The 26,912-nt window shown below is 36.7% G+C and overlaps 1 protein-coding gene across 16 annotated transcripts in view; it reads right to left on the bottom strand.

Moving 5' to 3' along the window:
• LOC124168927 (inositol hexakisphosphate and diphosphoinositol-pentakisphosphate kinase) overlaps positions 1–26,912 on the bottom strand; it is a 99,249-nt gene that overhangs the window by 46,900 nt on the left and 25,437 nt on the right. For 9 of the 16 annotated variants that reach the window (XM_046547330.1, XM_046547332.1, XM_046547323.1 and 6 more), the window contains 7 exons: positions 19,670–19,863; positions 12,171–12,365; positions 11,315–11,401; positions 11,047–11,235; positions 10,640–10,737; positions 6,804–6,953; positions 2,689–2,923 (listed from right to left, as the gene is read on the bottom strand). In XM_046547330.1, coding sequence (XP_046403286.1) covers positions 2,689–2,923; positions 6,804–6,953; positions 10,640–10,737; positions 11,047–11,235; positions 11,315–11,401; positions 12,171–12,365; positions 19,670–19,863 — 1,148 coding nt within the window. The remainder of the gene's footprint in view (positions 1–2,688; positions 2,924–6,803; positions 6,954–10,639; positions 10,738–11,046; positions 11,236–11,314; positions 11,402–12,170; positions 12,366–19,669; positions 19,864–26,912) is intronic. The other 7 variants (XM_046547324.1, XM_046547335.1, XM_046547329.1 and 4 more) reach the window with 6 other exon arrangements.

The raw sequence follows: 26,912 nt of genomic DNA, 5'->3' as shown, positions 1-26,912 counted from the left end.
TTTCCTTACTTCCAATATGGAGAGGTTTCACAAAGTAAAGCCTGAAGTTATTAGTTATTACCAAAATTAAAATAATAAGTGATCCTATCTGAAGGTCACAGAACTTAAATGAGAAATTCAAAAAGAGATAGCACTAAAAGGCATACACTTACGTAACACAATGGCAATTCCAATTACCCACATTAAGCACAGTACACTCCACGAATAATCGGAACACACGGATAACCCAAACTTTCCCTTAAATGCTTTGTAATGTTCATAATTTACATAAAACAAGCAAAATACTACTATTTACGCTGTCATTCTGTTATTTTAGAGTGCTTCCCGGACTCATTGATAGCTTTCTTTGCCAGTTCGCGATCTTTTTAGTGGCGATAACATGATTGTACCCGCATTATTAATGCTCCATGTTAGGCCTGGTTTCGAAAACCACACATCCGTGGCTTTGTGATCACGGATACAGAAAAGTGGTTTGCACGAATGCTTCAAAACCACTGCCCAACATCGGAAACTACATTGTCAGGCACCACGCCACGTAGTCGCCTCTCGCACAAGTTGCCTGGGTTGCAACAGCTGTGGGACGTGTATCCGTGATCTCAGAGCGCGGTTGCGTGCTGCAAGGCTTGGAAAACAGGAACATGGTGCTCCCGTGAATGCAGCTAGCGCACAACCGCTTACATTTTACTAAGGGGATTCTAACAGAAATAATAAGCCCGGTGTATCCTAGCATTGATGCAGTAATTCTGATGATTTTGTGTCCGATTTTATTCTTTTATAAAGATCGTGGAAAATATTGAGCGAGATTGAAAATCATGCATAGATAATCCGCAACACGGATATACCGCAGCCGGATAATCGGGAATCTGCTGTACGTGGATAAAGAGGGCAACCTTGAATACAGATCTCTTTTGTATCAATAAGGGGTTTCTTTTCTCACTCAAGTTTAACCCAGGGGCGGACTGGTTACTCAAGGGCCCTGGTGTTAATGTGGTCAAAGGGCCCCAACAGACTAACCCATAACCCCTAACAAAAGTGAGACCAGGGCCAGCTCAAGGTAAAATACTTACCCGAGCAAACTGCTGTTGGGTTTTGGCATGGAATACCCCCCAATAAACGGGGATTTGGGCATTTGATTGCCCCCCTAGCTACATCACCTAGCCCCTCAGCCTACCCTGAGTGAGACAACACATTTAGGTGAGCATGAATTTATCTCGCTATCGACAATGTTGAAAGAAAGCAGCACAGTAGTTGGAGTCATGATCTTAAGTTTCTCATTCAATTTTTTTAAGCCCTTCAAAAATTCAAATCATACCAAGCTACCAAATCATACAGCTAAAACGTGGAGACTAAACCTACAAAGGAGTGGGATGTAGCTACCATCCCCAATGTATAGTGATAATATTAGGATGCTGACAAGTAGGAAAAGAAAGATGGCCAGGCCGTAACCAATGCAGGGGTTGCACATGTTCTCTCATTTTACAGTTCACATACTTGCAGAGTCCAAGGAAAATGGAAGGTGCTGAAAGAGCCCATGGCTTCATGAGGCCATCTAGAAGCTCCGGCAGGGATTACCACCCACCCTAGCAAGTCCGCCCTTAGTTTAGCCTGCCACTTCTCTTGGTAACCTCTTAGCAACAAAAGCCAATTTTTCCAGGACACTCCCAATTCCCCTAGTTTGACCACAAAAGACAAATTCCCCGAGTATTCCAGATTTTCCAGGTAATTGGATACCCTTAAGAATTCACAGCAGACAGGCTGCATGCTGTGGTGAACGTCAGCCATTTTTCTTTCCTATTCTTGGGAATGATTTGGCTCTTTAACCACTTCTTTAAAATTCCATATTAAGATAGGGTTTTAAAATAAAGGTGAGCCTTGTCTTTTTTGTTTTTTGATCCGTCACGTCTCGAGTCAAAAAATGGTGGTATTTTGAACTTTCAGCATCATATTGAAAATAAATGACATTATCTTCTATATTATTTCTACTGTATAGATACCTTTTTCTCAACTTATACGCAACCAAACTCTACAAATGAGGTACCAAAATGCACAGAATTTATCAGAGAACATGCGACGGCATATCTTCCTAAATATTGCTATTGTTTCCTAAAATTGGTTTAAAAAAAAAAAAAACAACTGGTAAATATTCCTGATGTTAACGGCGCACAAACTGATACATTTGTTCATTTGCAACAATATCTCGCATTCTTTAAATAACTTTTATCAAAATGCGGCTGATTCCACATTCACGTCTCCTGATGATACGCAAGTATGAGTCATCATGTGCGTTTAACAGAGGATAGTGTAATTACTTCCAATGTTGTGTTTACCGAGGTCCTCTGACCTCAATTTGTACATGAACATTCCAATTAAATTTATACATAAGACCCTGCCTTTTTTTCTACATTTTAAAAGTAGAAATGCGCCTATCCCTCTGTGGACCTGCATTGAAAAGAGTGGGGGAAGCCCGCTGGGAGGGGGCGCAGCACGCTCGTACACAATTATAACCAAAGTTAATGAGATTTAATACATTTAAAAACTTTTTTCTCCTCACCAACTATTAATCAAAGAGAGAACATTTTTCATATAACAACTCATCTGATGTCTAAATTAAAAATTATATTCTCACTGAATATAAAGTTTAATGTAGAATTTTTACTTTGAGCACCCAAGTCTGGTTTAGATACTTGCATGTTTTGGTACTTGCTAGAATCACAGTCATTGTCTAGCAGTCCATTGGTGTTGGCACTCTTGACCATTTGCACCAAAATTGGAGTCAGCTCTCCCTCAAGAGCCAAGAGGCCTTTGGCAAACGCAGCAGCTGTCATCTGCACCCTTCCCTCATCTGAGGCATATATCTTGAGGTCATGCCGGAATGTTGAGTGCAATCTGAGAAGACCAAGGCCTTGAGTCCCCGCATATTCCCCTGGACAGGCAGCAAAGATGTATGTTCAGGTTGATGGAGACAAGAAATAAGACAGACGAAGGGAAAAACAATCAGAGCAAAACATAATGATGAAAAAAAAACAAGATTAATACAAGAAATAATCACATTTTTAGATGCATTATGTACATTACTTTGAAATAATATTATAAAATATTTAGGAAAATATGGGACATAGAGAAAAAATGTCATTTTATAAATACATGCTACCTTAAAATAAATATGTGGCAGAGTGGGTATAGACAGATTATATATACCAACACTTTAAATTAAAACTAAGAATGCCCTCCTATACAAAAAATAGAGTGTGCTATTAACCATTAAAGTCGTAACACATAATATAAAATCATTCAATTGATGACTTATTACAAATATTTAAGTACTTTACAACCTTCCATAACAGAGACTATGATCATGGAAATAAAAAATATCATGAAGTAATATCCTCATAACATAATTTTACAATGCCTTAGATGGCAAAACTGCCAAAAACATTGCCTACTCTTTGGCATTAATGATTACCAGTTAGACTATTAACTTCATCTTTCCCAATAGTAGACAATTTCATTCACATCATCCAAAAATCAATCCACTCAGTTTGACGGAAGCATACAAAGTAAATGATCAACACCACAATATCAATGCTCAGGTAAATAGAATGTTGATTTTATGAACCAGAAATACTATGACACACTGGAGACCTATCTTAGAAATCACATTCCTACCACTCCATTTTCCATAAAACGAGCTCGAAAGTTTCTGAATTTGTTACATATAATTACACTTTTCACTAATGCTTTTCCATTGTTTTGACAAAGTTCCTACTCACAATTTGGCAGTGGATGAGGGCATGATATTAAATTTGAATTTGAGCAAAACTTTAAGTTTACAAAATCCTTGCAAAAATTAAGAAACCAGTAATCACGTAATAAAAATATTGACTTGAGTGTTGATACCTCCACTGCACCTACGCTCAACAACCACCCACCAAATCAAATCCGCTCATCAATTAGCACAATGATACGAATCCGCTCAGCTGGCAGTAGCCGAAGCAGAAACGCTCACCTCCAAAAGCTTGGAGAATTGGAGGTGAGTGTTTATGCTCCGGCTATTGCCAGCTGAGCGGATATGTATAATTGGCCTACTAGATGAGCAGATTTGATTCAGTGGGCGATTGTTGAGTGTTTATGCAGTGGAGGTATCAGTGTGTCATTAATATGATACCAGTAAAAGGTCAAAATATTTTTTCCCAAAACAAATGTATTCCAGTTGGTATCTTGCCAACAATGAATTAATGCGATAAGATAAGAGAACTTAGAAAAGCCAAAAGCACTTGCATCACATTGGTTTGAAATTATTGAATGTTTATTTTAAAAATAAAGTAATGAATACTTCTGAAGATGTCATAATAACTTATACCAAGAGTAGAGATATTTTTAGCTAGTGTAGGCTTTTAAAAACCTGTCAATAATTTACTCAAAGCAAAAACTTGAAGTTGAGGGTTATTATCCTCCAGAAAGCTTAAGATAAAAATGATTTTACAAATGGAGTATATTACAAATGATAAACCATTAACTGGAAGTATTAAGAATTGTAAAAAATATTCAATTTAATATACATATATAGAATATGAATTACCACAAACCCAAGTAATATACTGAAAATGATCATAGGCCATTATGTAACTGAGTTTCTTAAAGTATAGTTATGTGCAAACTTATATGCTTCAGTTCAAGCCTATTTACACTTTTGAGCTTAAAAATAAAAGTATTCTATTTAATGGCACGGCCAAAAAGAGTACATTCGATATCTTATCGTACAAAGTCTAAATGAACACACACTATAAAGATGTAATATTTTGCATTGAACACCATTCTTTATACACATGCTCTCTAAGTGCTATTTATTCATTAATTTTCAAGTCAATGACTTCTAAACAGTAGAAAATTGTCAAGTACACCTAGGGTTAGTGACTAAATTCTAAAACAATGCAGAAATTTTTAAATAATTGCTGCGCACTTTTTTTTACCTCAATGTCAGCCTACCTTCACATTACCGTGAGCAATGTTAAACAAAAATGTTAGCAATCACAATGGAGGATTTTCATGATTTTAGGAAATTATTCCACTTCTTAGAGCAAAATTTTACGTTTAAAGAATAACTCATTTGCATAACAAAAGCTTCTAAAAATGTTGAAGCCTAAAATTTGATTGTACAGGTATCTGGCAAAAACAGGACGAATGTAATTGCTTTTGAAATCATTTTTCTTCTTGGTCAATCAGTGATAAACACATTTGTAGAGTCCAATGAAACATCGAGTGAAATGACATCGACCATGAAGAAGTCTATTTATCATGAGTGGAAGTCTATTTATCACGAGTGGGTGAGTTTCTATTTTTGATAGTAAAATTATAAACACAACTGGCTATATTGCTGCAAATGAACTATGAAAAACCCTTATACTGCCACCACTGGATGTGCGAAATCTGCCCGCAAGTGTGGAAAAACTTTTAACGATGATAACCATTGATCTGTTATTTCCTTCATAAAAATAAAATTCAACCACCTGGCTTCTTCCATAGTTTTAAGCCCTAACATTATATTCACCATTGAGAAAAAACCAACACATGTTATATGAAATAAATCCCAAAAAAAAAAATTAAAAATTTCAAATATTGCAAAGGACACAAAAACAACTAAGTCAACCAGTATTCGTACATCCTTCTAAAATGGGTTGGCAGTAGAAGGATTAAATACCTACTCCCGTTATTCATTAAATAAATTGTTGTAATGAATTTTTCATGAGAATCCCCCATTGAAAATAAGGAGTTAACTTTCCAGTGAAGCTTTGAAAATTATGCTTTGATGTGATAAAGAAAAGTGAGCATAAAAACCGAAAGTTGAAGCACATCTCTAATGTAAGACTGTCCCTTCAGGGATGCCATTATCCGTTCACAAGTTAGACATCGACTGGCAATGGGGACCCCCCACCATAGCAGAAATGAAGAGAAATGCAGGATTCCATTACTACCAGTCCAGCTGCCTCCAGGAAAAGGTGGTTGTGCTGCCGAAGCCATGCAGGTAGACGAGTTCAAGTAAGTAGCCTATTTTTAGGGAACATTCTAAGAAATTCATGTTAAATCTTTTCTAAATGGAGCAAGATTCAAATTTCACAGTGGCACACTGAGCCATCGATGGAAAATGTTAAAAAGTTATCAAAGAAGCCCTTTATGACTAAGAAACAGTTCCAATCACCAAAATCATTAACATACAAGAAGCACTACTTCATTGTGTCATGGCAATATAGTATGATAGAAAAGTTTTAGTAAATTTTGATAGGCAAGATACAACAGATACAACTTTTACACATGTCTCAACTATTGTGTACCACTGAAGAGGAACAAAATGATAGGTAACTTACTTTGGGTCAACAGTGTCCTATAACAGAAACATCTATCCATAAAAAAAATTAAAATGTAACATGATGAAAAAGCAAAAAGCACACATTGAAACGGGGAAAGTGACAAATACCTAGCATTAAATTTCTACAGCAATGCAAAACTCATAAAAAATCAAGGCAAAGTGATAAAAGAAATAAAGATACAAAAAACAAACCATTCTACGACAGAGATGGCAAAAAGCCAACTATGAAAAAACTACTCTGGAACTAAACTCAATTTTTTTAATTCAAAGAAAGCCTACAAGTATGCTAAGTGAACAAAGGGCTACTGGCAGCAAAGACTCTAATGGTCGACTCTTTTTACGAAGCACCAACATAACATAACGAAATCAAAATTAAACATTCTCCAAAAAAAATATAAAACCTGAGAATGAAATAAAAAAATTGGATTTGACTACGAACCAGTGATGAGGCCACTAATCTCTCTACCTTGGCCACCAGGATACATGCATCGGAAGATGCGACCCAGTTCCTCAGCCTGGACCCGACCGGCTGGAGTAAGCTCGCCTCCCCACTTAAGAATCAGGACCAGCGAAGGCTCTTTGGGAACATCTGGCAATTCCCGGAGGAAAGGCCGGATAGGAAGGAGAAGTGGATGGTGGAAAGGAAGTGTGACCAAGGAAGTAAAACAAAAAATAGGAAGAATTAAGTCAATTATACATTCATCCAAATGGAATACAAAAAGCAACACCAATACATATCCTCAAAGCATCGCAAATACTGCAAGGGGGTATCCATTGACCACGTGAGGCATTTAGGGGGGAGGGGAGTGACGAGTGAAGTTATGTTGTTTTGTGTTAAGGGATGTTGAAGAGTGAATTTAAATATGCATATGAGGTCAAGCCAATTCTCACCCAATCTCATGGGAGGAGAGTGGTGCTCCTGACAAGAATCAAATATTTTTTTTCAACAAGAAACAGTGTAAAATTTGATTCTAGACTACAATCTTAGTACAGTAGATTCCGGTTAATTGGGACATATTGGGACTTATGCACTTTGCCCCAATTAAGCGGCTGCCCCAATTAGGCGAACAATCCCATATGTGGGCATAAAAAAACGTTAAAATGATAGAAAGTAGACTAAAGAATGTTTATGATGCAACATAAGTTTATTAAACTATTAATTTGATTAATAAATCAGTGAGTTTAGTTAATTTATTATCATTGTTAAGAATTATAACAATTTAGTTTAAAATATTTTTCACAGCCTCGGGTGACGCTGAATGAATGTCTTTCACTAAGTCCTATTAAAGAAAAGTCCAATCCTCTTGCGGATAGTATAACAACAAGAGCTTTCAAAATAGGGCAAGAATAGGAAAATTTGTGAAAAATAAGAGTAAATCAAAGGAGGAAAATATAAAAAAATAGTATTCTGAAAACAAAAAAATTTAATTTCGTTGCAAGTATAGAGTCTATGTCACCGACTCATGGCCCAATAAAGCGGCATTCTGTCCCAATTAAGCGGAGAATACTCTGGGATATTCCTCTATTGTGCCCTGTTCTTCAAGATCTGCCCCAAGTAACCGGTGGACCCTTTAAACGGAATCTACTGTATTTTTAAATACTAGCCGTAACTAACCTTAAATAACAATAATTTGAAGTTTTTTTAATAAATCCAATGCAATTGAATATAGATTAAAATTTTTATGCCAAAAATAGGCATTTTAAACAATCTCGCATGAGATTAGAGGGAGGGGTTAGGGGATCGAGCCAAATCTCATGATATCTCACAAAAGGGGGAGGAGGGGTTTAAATATTGCAGAAATCACTTTCATTAATGGACGTCCCCTAACTTTGTACGCCATCACATGCACTGGTGCCAATTTACACCATGGATGAAAGTCGCTGTAAAAACTCACTTCCCTTAGCCTGGGTTTCAAACAGGTATGTCTCGATAGCCAGTCAGGCAAACTACCAGCAACTCCACCACGCCACCTTCTCCCGTGGGGGAGTTGAGATAGGATAGCATACCTGACAGGCAATCAGGAGATCTGGATTTGAATTCCAGCTAAGCCAAATAGTTTTTTCATGACAAATTTCATACTCGATACCATTATTCTCATTTGTACCTCCACACTGTGAATGATTAAATTTTGGACCCATTTGCTTTGAGAGGTAAAGATTTCTAGACTGGTCAGTATATCCTCCAGGTAAAGAAATGATTCTTTGGGCATTGCAGTTTTATAATTTATAACCAGCTAGTACTATTAGAATTAGGGATGGCTCAGTTTGGCTCGTCAGTTCCACCGGTTCTTGAACTTAGGATGGGAACTTAGGGACTGAAAATGAAATGAATCAGTACCAAAGTAATTTATGCATAGCCCAATCTGAAAACTTTTAGTGAAAAAAAAATTACATTATATATGTACTTTTAATATAGTAATGCTAATCATTCAGTCAATAGTGAGATAACTAGATATGTTATCTGAGGCAGTTTAGTACCAAGTTAATGATAATAGTTACAGAAATTTATTCGATAAATGAAACAATCAATGAAGAATGGGCAACAAGAACCGGGACTGAGAACCCATGGCAAGAACTGAACCTAAAACAAGACACAAGAACACCAAAAGTGGATGCACTTTTACAAGCACTGAACTCAAATCAAAGTCTTATGTTTTGTATGGATAACATATAAATTGACAAAAGAGTTGATGCAAAGATGTTCATTTTCAACATGTTGGAAAGCTCAAGTAGATGAGATAGATGTTGCACATTTGATACTCATTTATTGTCTAAATGATAATTTGCCACATAATGAGTACAAAAATACATGATCTCGATAACACCAATGAAGTCTTAAAATATTTGAGAATAAGTAAATGTACATCAATTATGCCCATCTCACATTTAAAAAACTTCATCACTTCTTCATGGTAAAAAAATTTTGACAAAAATATTAATCATCATTGATGAGACTTTATGCAAAAAACAATTACCAAGTGTCAGTTCAAATTTCAAATTTTTCTTCAACAATGCCCTATGAAGATAAATGAAGTTTGAGTTAAACTATGCTGAAGAATGAATTTAAGCATGCATATTTAATGGAGAAAGCTAATTTTGCTAATTATATTTTCAATGATCTCATAATTTTGTGGATGGCACCCTTAAGAGCCACAAATCAAATATTTATTGATAGATCAAAATAAGCAATTTCACAGCCATAGATCCCGAGATGAGAATTCATCTCTAAAAATCATACCAAATCACCTGTAAAGCCCTGACCCAGGGTGAATGTTTTTTCTTTTTTAATTGCTTCAAGAAATAATCATAAAACTTCATGATGCATTAGGCCCTTGCTACATGATATCAACCATTCCAGAGGACCACAAATTCCATAACATGTATAATATATTCCACAATATATTGAATCTGAATTATCTCCAGATAAGGAATCATTTTTGAAGAGCATTAGCAAGTACACTATATCACTTTTGTGCCAGTAGAAATAAAATCAGCATTATTCAAAATTTTTAAAAGCATGTACAAAAGCAGCACAGCTCGAATGAGCCGAATCTATCGTGAGTCAAACTCTTCATAATGTGGTAATCTATTGCATATGCATGAGTGAAAATTCTCCAAATTCACAAAGTGAGAGTCCTGTTACAATTTTTTTCTATGCATGCATTCTGTATGTCATTCTTTAAGCAATGAGAAAATATTAAAAAGCTGAATATCTTCACCTGGTACCGACAGTAAAGGAAATCGTGCTCTCTACTTAATTAGCGTTTCTCTCATGCAATGGCTGTTCCACAGAGGCAAGATCGTCATTTTGAAAAATGCTTGGCATACAGTAAAATCAGTTTCATTTAGACTTTTAAAATCTTTCTACAAACTGATGAAATACAGAATTTAGCACCAGTATCTCCACTGTATGCTGCGACCATACTGAAGCAGCAACTACAGTGCTGTTCAAGCAATAAAAATATAAAAGCATGGATACATTATTACATTGTACATGTCTATATTTTAACTTTAAAAAATTGGAATATTCTTACATGCCAAATCATCATCTTGGCCACAATATACAATAAATATTAAGGTGGCATGCCTAAACCTCCAATACATGCATCGTAATGCCAGCCCAATAATTAAAATGATATTCATGCAAAATAAAATAATCGAAAAAAAAAAAAACTAATCCATAATCAACAAAACCACAGTCAATGATAAAATTTAATAGCTTACAAAAATAATAGCAATAAAATATTACTAAGAGAAAATAACAAAGACTCGTACTAGAACCTTTACCATCATCGCTGCTTGACCCTCTGGGACGACCTCTGGGTTGATACTTCATTTGGACCTTGCGATTAATGCCAGAGAAATGGCCATACCTAAACAAACATGATACTTCAAATTAGAGAGCAAATGCATCCCTGGATTGAGACATTACATAGACAAAATGACAATCAAGTGTTTTTTAATGGTAAATTTTAAAGCCTATTCTTATCTTAATCTTACTTATCATAATCACAATCTTAACGTAACATTCCAAAAATTCAATCACTTAGAAGGCATTAGGAAGAACACCGGCAAAAACAAACTAAATTACTAGACATGTTGAAGAAACTTCATTGAGAACAGGTATAAAAATCTCCCACCAAATTCTGGTTGAAAGATATGCTATAGTAACTTGTACTTACATTTCTAACACACTTTTCAACTGTTCTAATTTCCCTTGCTTCTCTTCAATTTCTGGATCTGCTGCTCTATGCTGGATCTCACTGAGTAATGACCTAGCTATATCTAAAATTTCTTGCAATTGCTTAGGGCGCTTTAATTTAACATGCCCATCCTTATAGCCATCATATTTCTCAAATATTTCAAAGAATCTGGGGAAAATGAGAGAATATAATTAACACATACACTACGCATCATTTATACACAGAGAAATAAAATCCAAACGCATACTTGGGATGCCTGACTTCAACTTTCATTTTCTGCTTTGGAGTCCTATCTCCATGTCTTATGACAGCGACAACACACCGCAATTCCATCCTGCACAAGAAAAATAAAAATATATGTAGAGAATGAAAAATGTATGAAGAGGGCTTCTTCCATTCAACAAAAACAGCTTGTCCACTGGATACCCAGTTGGCAAAACCCTTCAAATTCATCAATTATGTTTTTCCTCAGTGCTCCTGTATTATACAAGGAGTAATGAATGAGTCTTTATACCACATTTCTGAAAACTTTAAACGAAAACTGAAATATATTATTGATTTTTAAACTGAAATTATTTTTTAAGCGAAACTAACATTCCAGGTTGTAACAATTAACGTTGAGTAAAATGTTAATGTAACAATTAGCAAGGGAAATTAAAAAGAAGAAACTTTGAAATGAAATGTTTTTGTTTGAAATGAAGTTTCGTTTGAAAGCACAAAGTTTTTTCTTTTTCATTTTTCATAATGAATTGCTTTCACAAAGTTACGCCTCAAATCATCAATTAGTGAGAGAAAAATAATGAGTCAAGTGATAACGGACGGTAATTGTTGTTGACAGCATGGAACAAAGAATGGAGAGTGAAATGATTGGCGTTCAGGTGTGCACATTGTCATTCCCAACATTTTCGCGGAAAGAACTTTAAAAGTGTTTAATAAAAGTATTAACCATATTTGTGAAATTTACGAGGAAATAAAAATGTTACACAGTAATAATATTAAAAAAAACGTTACAACATAAAAAAGCACTAGGATAACATTCTACCCCTAATGGAGACATGAATTGCTAAATCTAAAATTTAGTATTTTTTAAAGAAAGGACTTACATTTTTCCAAAAGTAGTAGGAACAATTGGAGGATCGTCCAACTGGAAAGGCACTGACCAAGGAATGTGCAATGTTGGCGCTAGTTCTCGAAGGATCATGTTGCCCAAAATTTTTGCACAGTCATCATAATATTTATTGGAATTCTTCACAAAACTAAAGCCATTGACATCACATACAAATGACTTCCCATTGGCCCTGCAAGACATTTAAAAGACATGAGATTGGAGGAAATGTTCCTTTGCTGTTGTTGATATATTAAGTGAAGAAGTACAACAATCTATAAAAAAGTGAGCATGATTAATTACAGACACTCCAATATCCTAAACAATGAGAGGTATTAAAAAAATAATTTGGAATTGTTTACCAAAATGTTGTCTATTAAAAATAGAAATAAAAGCATCAAATTATGTTATATGATTCACATAATTGATCTCAGAAATTTCCAACTTCCTTACTGGCTTAATTGAACCGTAAACTTATGGCCAAAATTCTTACAAGTTATTGACTTATTTTCTTTAATGACACTATTGATATCATTTTAATCAATCTTGCAGGGCAATAATTACTACCATTACAGATACACCCAATTACTTTTAATAGTACTGATAAATATTAATGAATTTAATAAAAATGATTGAAAATTTCAGAGTTTATCAGGATATGTGATGATAACACCTACAAAACATAATCTAGATACAAATGGTTAAATTACTGAAATACTGAAAAATAACTCTAATTAAATGAACTAAAAATAACAGTAAATTTTGATTATAATGCAAGTCTTGATGAATAGACTACACCTATACTAAAGGCAAAATTGAAGGGAACCCATTTGTATGCAAGCAGTGTTACTATTGCCAGACTACAGTAGAAGAGATTTGAATAAATAGGCATTCATTATCCCAAGAGTATCCATACCCACAATATAATATAATGCTTTACAACCAAAACCTACCACAATTATAACAAAAAATTACAATCAAAGACTACATGAATGCTAAATAAAAGCTAAGAACATAATACACCAACATAGAATGATATAAAACTACAATTACAACACATTTACATTATAGCTTAAGTATATGGAGATTCTAGGGCAACATGAAGTTGAAAAATAATTTTCTTGAGGTTGAAAATTTGATTCCATATGAGCATAAAACAGAAGACTACAAACTCTACTTAGCTAAATACTACTACATACAGCAAATTCACTTCACAAAATATCGCAATAGGATAAGATAAAATAAAAGAATAACAAAAAAATTAAGACAAAAATAAACAGTGATATGCCGCACTTTCTAATGAGCAGAGCAACCTAAATTTACAATGTATCATGCAATGAGAGAAACAGTACACATGAGTTCTGTCAATGCTGCTCAACCTTAGGACTCTACAAAGATGCCATAGGTGAAAATGCCTCTATGAAAATGGGTTTATTGCATGCTAAATTTAGTCTGCATAAAGCCTCTATTTGAACATACAATCCCCTCTATTTTGCACCTCCATCCTCCAATAAATAAAACCAAAAGATAGAATTATGGTCATAGGCTTTCAGCAACCACATGAACCCTGTTAACCCTTAGAGTGTGGGAACAATGTTATATGTTTTGCATGCTGACTGCAGCATTTACCCAAAATTTTTATTGCTACATGGATATCTTGCACTTGGGCACTTTCCCTCACCATAAGGATCGTTAAGGGTCTTAATTCTACCAGACCAGCCCTCGTGGCATGGGGGGCCTGCCTCCTGCACTGGGGAGTCTCTTCTGCACTGTCTGGCAGATAAAATCCTGAACTCTCACACTGGTTAATTATGCAAACGATATCAATGACTTGGAACTTCTCATGAATAAACCTTCAAAGACAGAGTGTATACAGTGGAACCTCGATCTATCGTTTTTCAAGGGGATGGACGAAATGAACGATGAATGCGGGAAAACGATGAATACGGGAAAGTTTGGCGCGGTTGCCTATGCGGCAGGAAGCGCAGGATGTTGGCACGTAATAGTGATATTCTATAAAGGATTCATGCAGGAATATAGCTGTTTTCTATTTGAATATTTTATTTGAATTTTATGTAATACTTTTGGGCATATACTTGGTTCTACTAATATATCTTTCAATAATCCTTGGGAATACGACACCTCACTAAAAAATGTTTGCTCGCCGTCTCGGCATTCACACTGCCACGACGGATTCGGCAGTCTTATTACGAACATCTCTCATCACCGAAATTCAACTGCATGCTAAAATACGCATGCTTTGCATCAAAACTTGTGCACATCAGAAGTGTATTCGAATTCTGTTGCAGGCCTGTTTTTTCGTCGGAGTTCCGAAGACGAATTGTGCCTGTGGGGCACCAACACTTTCTAGAGTAGTCTTCCCATCTCCGCGTTCGGAATAAGATTGCTTCAATACCCAAAAGCCATTACGACGGTAAAAAATGTATCCTCTGGCCTAGGCTTGCTACAATTTAAATTACATTGAATCCGGGCAAAACTGATCTATTTGAGAACGACAAAATACATCGCTCTCTCGGAGCCGCAAACCCTTGCCTCCGCGATGGATAATCACAACGATAATCATTACATCACCATACCTCATGGAGAGAGGGTTGCTATTTTTAAATGATGTAAGTCATGTTAAATGTACCACATAAAAATTCAATCAAACTAAGGCCAATTCCATGGAACCGTACCCATTTCGAGAAGCGTTCGGCATTCCGATTGCCGTCAAAATATGGCATTGACAAAGGCGTATCGAGGTACGATATCTCCCCTCGTCAGTGGTCTTCAAGACCCAACGTCGGTCGTCCACTTGGGATGAGAAGTTCTGGATTCAACCCAAAAATAACGAGCCAACTAACGGAACATTTTATTTATTTTCTAGGAGGGAAATGTTTTCATGCGCTGATGTATTAAAATTATGTTTTCTTACCTCAGTGGGTATTTAAATCCCCACACGAACTCCCTTGGTGAAACTGAGGAAAATAGTAACCAATCTGAAAATATTTTAGTCGTAGGTGCGGCACTTCCTTGTTGTTTTAATGCGTCCTTCAGGCTATAGTCAAATATTGATGGGATGTCATAAAATCAGGAAAGCCCTCTTCAAAATTATAAGGCTTAAAAAAATAAATAATTCCTCCCTATTTTATCGCGTTTTTTATTTGATTTCCATGCACTCATTCATTCACTCGAGAATGCATCGCTTCTCTTCAAACTGGGCGCCAATATACCGTAGGTACTACCATAGAGTAAGTACATACTTATTCTATGGTACTACAGGTACCTCAAGCATATTGAAATTTTAGTGGTTTTTAATAAGTAACAAACTTTGTCGAACAAACACAAATTATGATTGATAAAACCCATTAAATAATAGTACCTATTGAATTACTTTTGGCTAGGATACACTATTAAAACTGTTCACATTTTAATCACTACGCTTTTGAAAGAAGTCATGCATTGTCTTCTGTTTCTTAGCGGCATTCTGCCGTAGTCGAAAATATGATTTTTCGAGACTTAAAATGTTTTCACGATCCTCGTCGCTTCCACTTTGCGCATAGAAAAACGCTTTCACTTTTTCTAAAGCTTCGTAAGTCTCGACAAAGCTTGGGATCACTTCTACTTCGTTTTCCTCTTCTTCCTCTACAGCCCCAGTAGATGTGTGCGCTTCGCACAGTTCTTCAATGGTTTCAGTGCCACTTGTAACCACATGATGATCTACTGCTACGTAGCTCTGAAAATCGTATTTCTGGGCTCTACACATTTCTTCCCAGTCTTGACCAAAATCATCAACATCATCATCTGCAAGTTCATTATTATCAATCGGGTATCTGTGCCCAGCTTTACGGAAGCAATTCTGAATTGTGTTCTGGCTCACTTGTTTCCATGCTGCCATAATATAGTGGAGTGCTTCAAGTACGTTTAGTTTTTTCTTCATTGCCTTTCCTGACTCCATAAGACAAATGGATTTTTGTACGAGGCGTTGTCTATAGTACGCTTTTAAACTGCGTATAATCCCCAAGTCAAGTGGCTGGAGCGTACTTGTACAGTTTGCTGGGAACCGTACCACTTTAATATTCCTCAAAAAAGACGTGTCTTTGGGGTGTGCTGCACAGTTATCCACAAAGAGGATAATTTTTCTATTTTGCCCCCCCATTTGCGCGTCTAATGCATGGAGGAACGAAATAAAAATTTCTGTTGTCATCCATGATTTACTGTTTGCGTAATATTTTGTCGGCAATTTTCTTATGTTTTTGAAGCACCTTGGTTTTGGCGATTTCCCTATCACAATCGGCACTTGCTTGTCGCTGCCATCACTATTCACGCAAAGCAAAACCGTTAGCCTGTCTTTGGATAATTTACCTCCATGGCAGCATTCTCCTTTATAGGCCAATGTTCTATCAGGAAGCACATTGAAAAACAGACCAGTCTCATCCGCATTATACACATCTCCTGGATCGTAGCCCTCCAGAATCGATGGCAGACTTTCCAGCCAGTCATCCGTGCTTTCAGCATTTACTTCTGCACTCTCTCCTGCCAGCTTCTTGAATACAAGGCCATGTCGATTTTTGAATCGACTTATCCAGCCATTGGAAGCCTTAAAATTTTCGACGTTCAATTGGGTGGCAACAATCTTCGCTTTTTCCTTTAATATCACTCCATCAACGGGAATATTAGACTCCCGTGCCTGCTGGAACCAATTGAAGAGCACCGTTTCCAATTCGGCAAATGTAGACTCCTTGCCAGTCTTTCTCTTCTTGGATGCGCTTCCACATCTGTCTATTTGCTCTCGAATCTCACTCTTCTTGGCCATTATAGAGTTCAATGTACTTGCTGGCAACCCGAGACGTTTTGCAATGTCAACTCGCTTTTCCCTCGGATTTTTTTCCACTTCTTCAATTATTTTGAGACGATCTTTCAAATTTCTCTTTTGCTTCATCGGGACGGCCATGGTCAGAAGACGAATAAAAATTGAACTAATAAAAATAACACCAGGCTTCGCAAAGCCTCAAAGAAAACACTGGCTTTAATTCAGCGAACACAGGAAAATACGGAACCACTCGTACGAGGTGAAGTTCGGGACTGACGCTGAGCCGATTGTCGAGGGTGAAGCGCGACCAAAGTGTGTAACAAAATATCCTGAGATATCCCTATGTTTGTGAATCTGACAAGAGAGATTTATAGCAAGTCATAGTTTGTTATCTGATATTGTTTACGGAAAAAAATGTTGGATCAACCACCGAGAAGCTCAAATGCCAGGGTATCGAGTTTCGTCTGCCTCGTCTTTTACCAGTCATTTGTTACTCACCTTTGGGGCCAATAGGTGACTCAGACAGCAATTGGCTTCCAGAAATGTGAGCTTTGAATATGAAAAAGGTCGGGGGAGCGAAAGGAGGAGGGGTGAAATACTTTTCTATCATTCTCGGGTAACTTGATATTTCCTTTCGGAGCTAATGAGTTATGGTTTTCGTAACACGAACCCGTCGCGAAACGTGACCCGGGTCGTTAAATGCCTCTTGGTTGGTTTCAGAGAGGAAGAAAGAGTCAGAGGGGGTGGGGGACAAGGGCTGACGGGAGGGGGGTAGCTGATTGTGAGAACGGTGAGAACTGTGCAACGTAGACAATCCCACGGCCCCGAGCTGCTCCGGAGGGCACTATGGTGCTTCCATCTCTTGGGGAAGATTAATACTATGTGCCGGTCGAATCCGCGAATGCCACATCGTAAATACGTCGTTTCATTTTTGTCAAACGATGAATGCGGGAAAAAAATACATCGGGACCGTGATCTTCGAACGACAAATGCGGGAAAACGATACTTCGGGGAACGATAGATGCGGGAAAAAATTACATTGTCTTTATGGGACTTTTTTGGGACCAGGGACGGCGAACGATGAATGCGGGAAAACGATGAATGCGGGAACGATAAATCGGGGTTCCACTGTACTATGACACCTGACCTTTATAGAGGAGTATGAATAAAACTTAATACATTTACTGCAATACATACATAAATTGCACAGAACAACTGTACCAATACTGTTTGCTCCACAATCTTTATTTGTTAGAAGTTTCCAAGCCACCTAAATTAACTAATTCACAGCATTCTTGCAACATTCCCATGCATGCAGCATGCTTACCAATAAAAAAAACTAGCTTTTTGTAATTATAAATATCCTCTCCCACTGAAAATTTTAGTCAGCAGCAAATGTTAAGTATAGTATCGTAAAGAGGCACTACATGAAACTCCAATCATAAATAGCTTTTATTCTAGCAATTATACACTCATTTGAAAATTAATCAAACTTGATAAATGCACCATACTCTAAATAACGAACCAATATAAACCAACAAAACTAATATATTGTTTTGGTTGCCATAAAAATTGGGACAGCTGGAAATGGAGATCTAGTACAAGAAGCATTCTGTATCAAATTTTGATCCATAACTTTATTTTATGATAGAAAAATTGGAGGAAACCCAAGAAATTTGATTATGTAACTAATGCTGTAACTACTTCCTATCATGTGCAACTGAAGTGATAAGGTAAACCATATATTGAAAGAGATATGCAAGGAAAAGCAAAATTATGCCAGAAATATTCACTGATTGAGCAGCATAATGACTTCACAAGGGCGTACCCACAACCATAACTAGAGGGGGAGCATGCCATGGCCATTAAGGTTATGACACTTCAACATGGAATAGGCAAATAAAACCAAATTATCCTAGTTAAATGTCTTATACTTTTTTCATTTATCTGGGGTTAAAAAAAAACTTATTCAAAACTTTAAAACCATTAACAAGCACTAACCTAGGTTTAACCTGACAGTTATTCGACTTTCGACCATAAAAGTTATTTAGTCTGATAAATAGTCCAATCAAAATTATTTAGAAAAATTACTTTTGAAAAATTCCCAACATTTCTTCTTCAACGTAGAAGTACCAAAGTCATTTTCTACAACCAGAAGCTCACATGATATGAATGACCATAATTCATAATGTTTCTATTTCTTATTCCATGAGTAGTAATGTTCACTATTTTGTTCCAATTTATAATCAATAATGTTCTTGAAATATTGAGATTAAAATATCACAAGTAAAAAGTACACTTCACAGTGCGAATATCCATCAGTCTGCACAGTAAAATTTCCAGCTAGATTTTGGCCTGTAGATAGATGATTGAGTACCTGTACATATATTTCATATTTATAACTAATGTGGCCTATGACCAAGTCTTCATGACATATCCTGTCTGAAAGTCTGTGAATACCTGTCATTTGTTATTGATTATGGGTGGGAGGGCAGCTGTCCCCTCTACCCTTCTAGCTGGGTACGCCCACGTGACTTCATGTAAGTACCGATGTAAAAACAAACCATTTGACTCTTTACTGCATGCATGAAAAGCAGGTCATACTTGCGCCACGATGACCAATCCACCAACCAAACAGTTGACAGTATGTTGAGAAGAGAATAATTAGTTTAATCGGGGTTTACCACCTGAGCAGGTCAAATCCGCAGACGGTCTGCTTGAACGCAAGGCAGACCTTCCGAGAGATGAGCTTCTCTGCATTGCTAAGAATGACAGGGTAGCGGATTTCTTTCCCCTCACTATCCCTCTCCACTTTACCATCCAAAGCAGGGGACTTACGAGCCTCTGCATGGGCATAATCCGGGCCAACGGTATAAACCTGCAGAGTAAAAAACACATTTATCACATTAAGAAAGTTTTAACAGACATATATAACACATAGTCACACATACATACAAGGAGAATTTGAGGGAAGGAAGAAATAATCAGCCACACATTAAGTTAAGGGAATAGGTTACAGGATCCTTACAAGTACACTCATTTGAACTCTGGAAATACCACAGATAATGGAACCTGGAGTTTGGTGGGAAGGAACCACAATGGAAAAATTTCAGAGGAAAAATCATTTTCCATTATACTATTTAAGACAGGATCCTCAGAACCCATGCTTGGTGATATTCCACAAAGCTACCATACCATCTTCTTCCTCTTCAGATTGTTGTAGGCTTTTGAGGTCCAGAACTAGGTCTAAAGCCAACAACAACGGGCACACAAAGAAGATACCTAGGTAGCTTGAGGGTCAGAGTAACAGAGACAAATCTAGGGTATCGGGTTTTGAATCCTAGTAAGGCAAATAATTTTACTCAGTGGATAATTTGCACTTCAAATGAATTTGTGGGTGACTTCCTGTACATACATTGCTGGTTAATCCATAGCTTTTTCCTCAAATAACCACAAAAACAAATCCAAATAATTGTTGACACGTCAATTCTCTCATTACTTTAGCAAGGACAGATCATATGAGGATATAGTCACAATGAGAGAAAAGATACACCAACCGAAGAGAAAGTTTTTCACATAGGTGAAATTCAATTTTTTTAGGGATGTGCGAGTAGTACTTTTTGATCTCCATTTGAGTCAAGTTTGGTGATTTCTTGGTCTGGCAATATGATAATGCAGGCACTAACATATTCTCATTTTTCCCATCCTCTAGTGAATTTTCTATTCTGAATGCTTAGCCTGATGTAAAAAGCAAAAGATGATGAGGAATGTTGATGGTAATAGGGTGGTTTCCTATAATTTTTTTATTGCCTATATCGAAAGATTATTACTCCTGCACCTCAATTATGTAAATGTGACAGCGACGACGGCGATAGATGACCATCACGTTCTCCTGTCACGTTCCGCTGTATCGCGCGATCATGTAAGCTACCGTCATCGCGCGTATCATATAGGTACGAGCGCGTGAGGTTGGTATCATTGAGAAATCTGAAGAGCCAATGAAATCCTTCGACACATCTTTGTCCGAAAATGCATCGTCTGCGGAGTCTTTGAAATAACAATAACAAACAACGAAAACATAAAATAGATGCAATTCAAAGCTAAGTACTTCGCTTCGCCAACAGATAATACTCGTATAATGGTAAAGTTATTGGAAAAGTGTAGTATTACTTTTCGATGTGTGATAACGTAATCCATTATGCTAATGCTCGCCGGGAGATGCTGCAGTCATTATATTTACTATATCGTAGAGAATGGCCGAAAAGTCGTGACCTTGGATTGAAACTAATTAATGTTGAAATGATAATGGAAGAGTAATCGCGCTAGCGATTTGAATGTAAGTAGTTAATAGTTGATTTATGATGATTAAAAAATCGAAAAGGAGTTTAACGATGTTCATGGTGAAACAAAACTCAGTACTATTCCACAAACTTTTATTTTAACAGTCTACTACTTTCGACGTTTATACCGTCATTATCAAGACTAACCTGACTGTTAAAATAAAATTTTGTGGAATAGTTCTGAGTTTTGTTTCACCATGAACATTTCAACGTTCCAAGAAGTAACGCCCAAATCAGTTGAGTTTAACGATGTTGACATGTTGGAGAACGTACTTGGCAAATGTTGATAATTAAACTTCGATATAAAGTAATTGACGTTTGAATCACGGATGTACTTCAATTAGCAGTACTTTCCAAGTCGTAGTGTGGAAATAATTAAGCTCAATAGAATTCACTACCGTGCGCATAAAACAATTGAACAACGTGGACAACTAATAATGTCAAGAGAGCACTCCAGTAGAAATAATTAAGGATTTCATTGGTTTTTAATCGATTATGGGGCATTTTTAAATTAAATAAACAATTTTTTCCTAATATATGCATTTAGTGCTCGTTTTTATGTCAGCATATGCTTATCACCATCGGTTTCGAACGTGATAGGCCGATGACGCTGGCAGCGTGATAAAGAGAGCGATCACGGTTTCATAATCGCTGCTATCACCTTCCGTCGTGGGAATCGCGTTGCCCCCGGCAACGACATCGCTCTCACCCTTCTCACAGTTACATAATTAGGGTGCTGGAGTACGTATTTCACGCTTTTAGATTTTTAATTGACGATATCTATTTTTCGCGATTAAATGAAAAGTGAAAATTTTCAAGCGCGCGAAAACGCAACGCGTAAGTATGAAAACCTGGATATCTCTCCGTGTGACGTATTTCTGGTTCCTGCTGCCGCCCTGTGAGGTGACCTTGAGGCGAGGCTTAGCGCTGATACGATGCACGCTGCTAGTGGGTAGCGTAGTACCCAGCTGGCTGGTAGCGCTTGGCTTAAATAAGGATTATTCATACCTTATCAAACGAAGAAAACTTTCCGACCTTAGCCAGCTTTAATAAGTGATTATTAAGACACGTTTCCCTGAGCTCTGCGCCTCATGCATGCATTGGTAATCTCAGACGATGTATAACTCCTATCTTCTCGTGTAGAAACTAGGTCCCTGTGACGTCACGTGGAGTGGCATCGCATGGGTGCCAATCTGGCCCTTTTCAAATGAGGATAAAAATGGACCATTGCCATTCGTCTAAACCGGTATTTCTAAAACCAAATAATTTGTATATAATAAATACCCTAATGGTGGGTAACGAATCGCAATCAATGCCTTTCGTTTTCTTTGATGAAGGAAACTACCCTATTGGGTCAGAATTAGGAGATGAAAGATAGTTAATGTGTCTTAAACAAATCCATAAGCACAATTGAAATGAATTAACCTCCTAGTAATATTTTGACACTTTCATTTACATAATTATCCAAACTGCTAGGAAGAGCCGTGGGTAAAGTCATTTATATGTATCTTTTAATAAAGGTTATATATGTATCTGAATCATGTAAGATTTAACACTTTCAATTTCTCATGCAGAAAAACCAATTATTCTACATGTTCAGGCAACAGGTTTTGACGTCTCCATGATACAGTATTTAGGTATAACTGCCTGCAGAAAATTGCTTTTGCTACCCACTTGTGTGGTTGGAATGGACAAGTATTTTTTTGTGAAAATTTGAAGATTTATGGAATCTTGGTGATTTTTGTGAAAAATTATAACAGGGATTTTTATGAATCTTGAATCTTTGTGGAATATAAGTGGATGAAGCAAACAAACTGTAGAACTTAGCATTGTAGACCAAAATAAGTCATTCTTTCATTCTTACTTCGTTTTATTAACCTTAGCAACTCTTATTTTGTAGGTTCAAGAAGGAAACTAAATGTCGACAAAGGAATAAACAGCAATTAACATCAGAAGTATGCAGTACTCTAAAAGGCTAAAAGATGGCACCACTTGAGCTGTCAAACACGGGAAAAACCTTAATCTAGACATAGAAATCTTAACAATTTTTACATAAACTCTAGGCATTTGAGTACAGAAAGTGGGTAGGGCATAACAGTATCGCATAAGAAAGTATGAGTGATGCAACGGTCCACTCAGTATACATCGCTGGGTGGGAAGAGCATCAGCCAGAACCGCTGACGAAAAGATATTAAGATGTCCACGTTGACTGCTATGGTAGTTGACTTCTATGTATAAAGCATGCTGAAACAGCCAGGCCAAGGCAATAGAGCAATATCAACTTTAAAATCGATATTCTTAAATGAGTTTGATGATAGCGCCTGTTGGCAGATTTCTGAACCTACTGGCCTTGACACCGAAAGTACTCCACTCGACATTCGCAATGGTACTTGAAGCACTCGAGTCAAGTATAAATTACCTGACTCGAATTTTTGAGTACTCGCACATTCCTTTTTTTTTTAAAGAAAATTTATCAACACAATTGCCACAACTGCTGCAAACCCACACTGCAGCATCCATCTTGAATACCTCTCCTGAGTAATATGTATAAAATAAAATGAGCTAATTTTTATGATTCCCTACAATTTCATTATAAAGAAGCATCTCTTGCAATGAACATGTCAAACGCCTTGGGACATGCAGGTGACATCATGATAGTTTTCTTCAATGCACGTTCAATGGCTGTTTTGCTGTACCTTAACCAGTGCTATTATCCCTCATTCTTCAAATGTTGATAAATTTTGCCTCCTGGCAGCAAAATAGACTAAATGCAACAGAGAAACTCTTAAATATGAAATTATGAAACAAAAATTAATAAATCGGCTCAGTTCTTGGCTCTTACTGTTTTTGTGCACCAACATTACATTAGAATGGAAATGACAAGCTATTATTTCCACCAGGTCGACAATCACACAACGTGTAACAACTGTGTAGTTGTAATAACATGTGTTAGTACCTTTTTCACATTTAACCAATATGTGGTGTTTCTTGATGTGCTGTTGCATTCAACCCTTATCCCTAGAGGTGTACTCCGTTGTTTAATTCCGCCACCAACTAGGTAAACTGCCCTCTCTGTAGTCTATCATAAAAGAAAAAAATTTAACTAGTGACCAATACTAGTAAGGTATACAGGCAATGCATCATCAGGGGCGGTCTGGCCAAGTCGGCTGCTCGGCAATCCCCGAGGGTCCCGAGCTTAGGGGGCATAAGTTTTTTTTTTGCTATTATAAAATTCTACGTTTTCATTAGTTGCTTATAAGCTTGTATAAAAAAATAAAATAAAGGTGTTATATGATAAAAGAGAACCTGATGCTTTTTTTTGAAAGGATTATTCGAAAAGGTTACTTTAGAGGTTCTTTTTTAGATTTCAGGGCAGTTTCGAGAAGCAAATTCACTAAAATATAATAGAACCATAATACATTGTCAAATTTTAAAAGCTGTGAAATTCTCACATTTCGTAGTATTTTTTCTTATGAAATTGCTATTTTTAATCAAATTTTTTTCTAAGTTTAGAGATCCTGAATAGCGTCAAAATTCATTTCTGGGCACGCAATTTCTTAAAATTTTCCTCAAAATCCCCCACTTTAGTGCCAAGTAAGTTGGGCCCCATTCCAGGGCCCCAAATCACCCCAGACCGCCCCTGTGCATCAAAATAAAAAAATAAAAACAATTAATTACTGGAGGTTGGATGAAAACTGTTAATTAGATTTCCTGAAAAACTGCCAAGTCAAATAAAGAAAAATTATGACTTTCTTTCAAATAAGAGTTATCTCATGGCGAAAATAAAATAATTTGTAGCAGGATACCAGTATACCACTAAAAAATTCTGAAACCTAGACCCTGAATCAGAGGAAGGCTCCGAATTCAATCCAATTTTTCACAGCAGCAGACATTTTAACTTGATTCTTTGCAATACAGATTTCAGTATTATTTCTTCCTTGGTGCAGACGTAATAGTGGCTCAAAAATCAGGGACACAACCTACCTAATTATGCATAATATTTCTTCCAGAGGCCTTACTGCATCAAAAAAATTACACCACAGCTGAGCACCCCAATTCCAGAATTCCTAACTACGGGAATATCCATAATCCAGCTTAATTTCCGAGGTATGCTTTGCAGGAAACATAACTGTATCTGTACAATTGCATTCATCTACTCTGGATGAAAATGCTTCCAACTTGTATCAAAAATACTTCGTGTTGCATTTATCAACTACAGGTCACACAGTTACCCTGATACCACCTTAGTGCCAAGTCAGGAACTATGAGATAAGCAGCGGATGCGATTCAGAAATGACCTGACCCAGAAATTTCACTTATTAGTTAGAGCTAAGATTTCCTCTAATCCAAGTTAAACATATAGTTTTTTAAAGTTTTGAGAGTGTACATAGATACAGATATTAACAAAAAATGTAGTGTGTATTTACTGAGTCATTCAAACATTTTTTTCCATGGGAAAAAATTCTTCTGGACCAGGAATCGAACCACAGACCTATGTATTCTTAGTCAACCCTGTAGGGCCAACCGACCCTGGATATCAGCCCCTACATAAACCAATCTCGCCCTACATACACCACATCAAGCACTACATATGGCTGTTTCTGGAACTGAACGGGACCTACTTGATGTAGGGTACCCGAACTAGCCCTACACCCTACAAAAACATGGCGGTCAAATTTTGTCCGCTGCTCACTTTGATTAAATAATCTATGATACAATGGATATTAAAGGAGACGAGCTCACACGAACCATTTTAAAATGCACTGTAACACAGCAGAAAGGTAATAATACTACCACATTATATCCATCGAGTGAAATAAATAATAAAATTGGCTGAAGTATAAAAAGTACAATATAGTGGTATACATCACCTTGTTTCTGCGGATATATATTAATATTTTTCACGTTTGGCACTTGGTACGCTTTTGAGAAACCAATATCGTTTATGCACAACAATAAAAAACATATTTGCTACATACATCCTATACATACATGCTACATCCACTATTTGCCACATAATAAACTTATCTATGGAAGGTAAAAGCGAATGACGAACCTTGATGATGCAAAGTAAGTTCTCACGTTAATGGTCATATTTGCCCTGTACTTATCACTATCTTGTAAATACAGCTTTTGAAGTAATTTAAAGACAATAAGATTCTACTTTTGGCTCCATATGAGAATATTTGTAGCGATAATTAATGTACCGACACGACCTGGCAGATGACACTGATTGTTTAATTACCTTGAACCATTGCCCTAACAATACGCCCAAAAATTATCGGACATTTTTTCTTAGTTTCACAGTTAGGTATCATTACATACCAGAGTAAAAAAACTGGTGCTGTGCCATCATCTACATCATTACAGAGAACTTGACGATGGAATTACCCCCCCCACCACTTCTGTAGGGTCGACTGAGAAACGCATGTAGCGGCCTCTTGTTATGTAGGGACGGATATGTGGGGTTGACCAAGAATACGGCCCTAAGGGTCTAACATTCATCACAGTGAGCTTTGGTAATATTGCCATAAAAATGAAGAAACACGGATAGTGTAGAGGTCTAGAAAGCCAAATGTCCAAGATT

This window comes from Ischnura elegans, chromosome 12, assembly GCF_921293095.1.
Source record: "Ischnura elegans chromosome 12, ioIscEleg1.1, whole genome shotgun sequence".
Taxonomy (NCBI): domain Eukaryota; kingdom Metazoa; phylum Arthropoda; class Insecta; order Odonata; family Coenagrionidae; genus Ischnura; species Ischnura elegans.
Note: the sequence above shows the minus strand (reverse complement) of the source record. Positions and strands in the feature narration are given on the sequence as shown.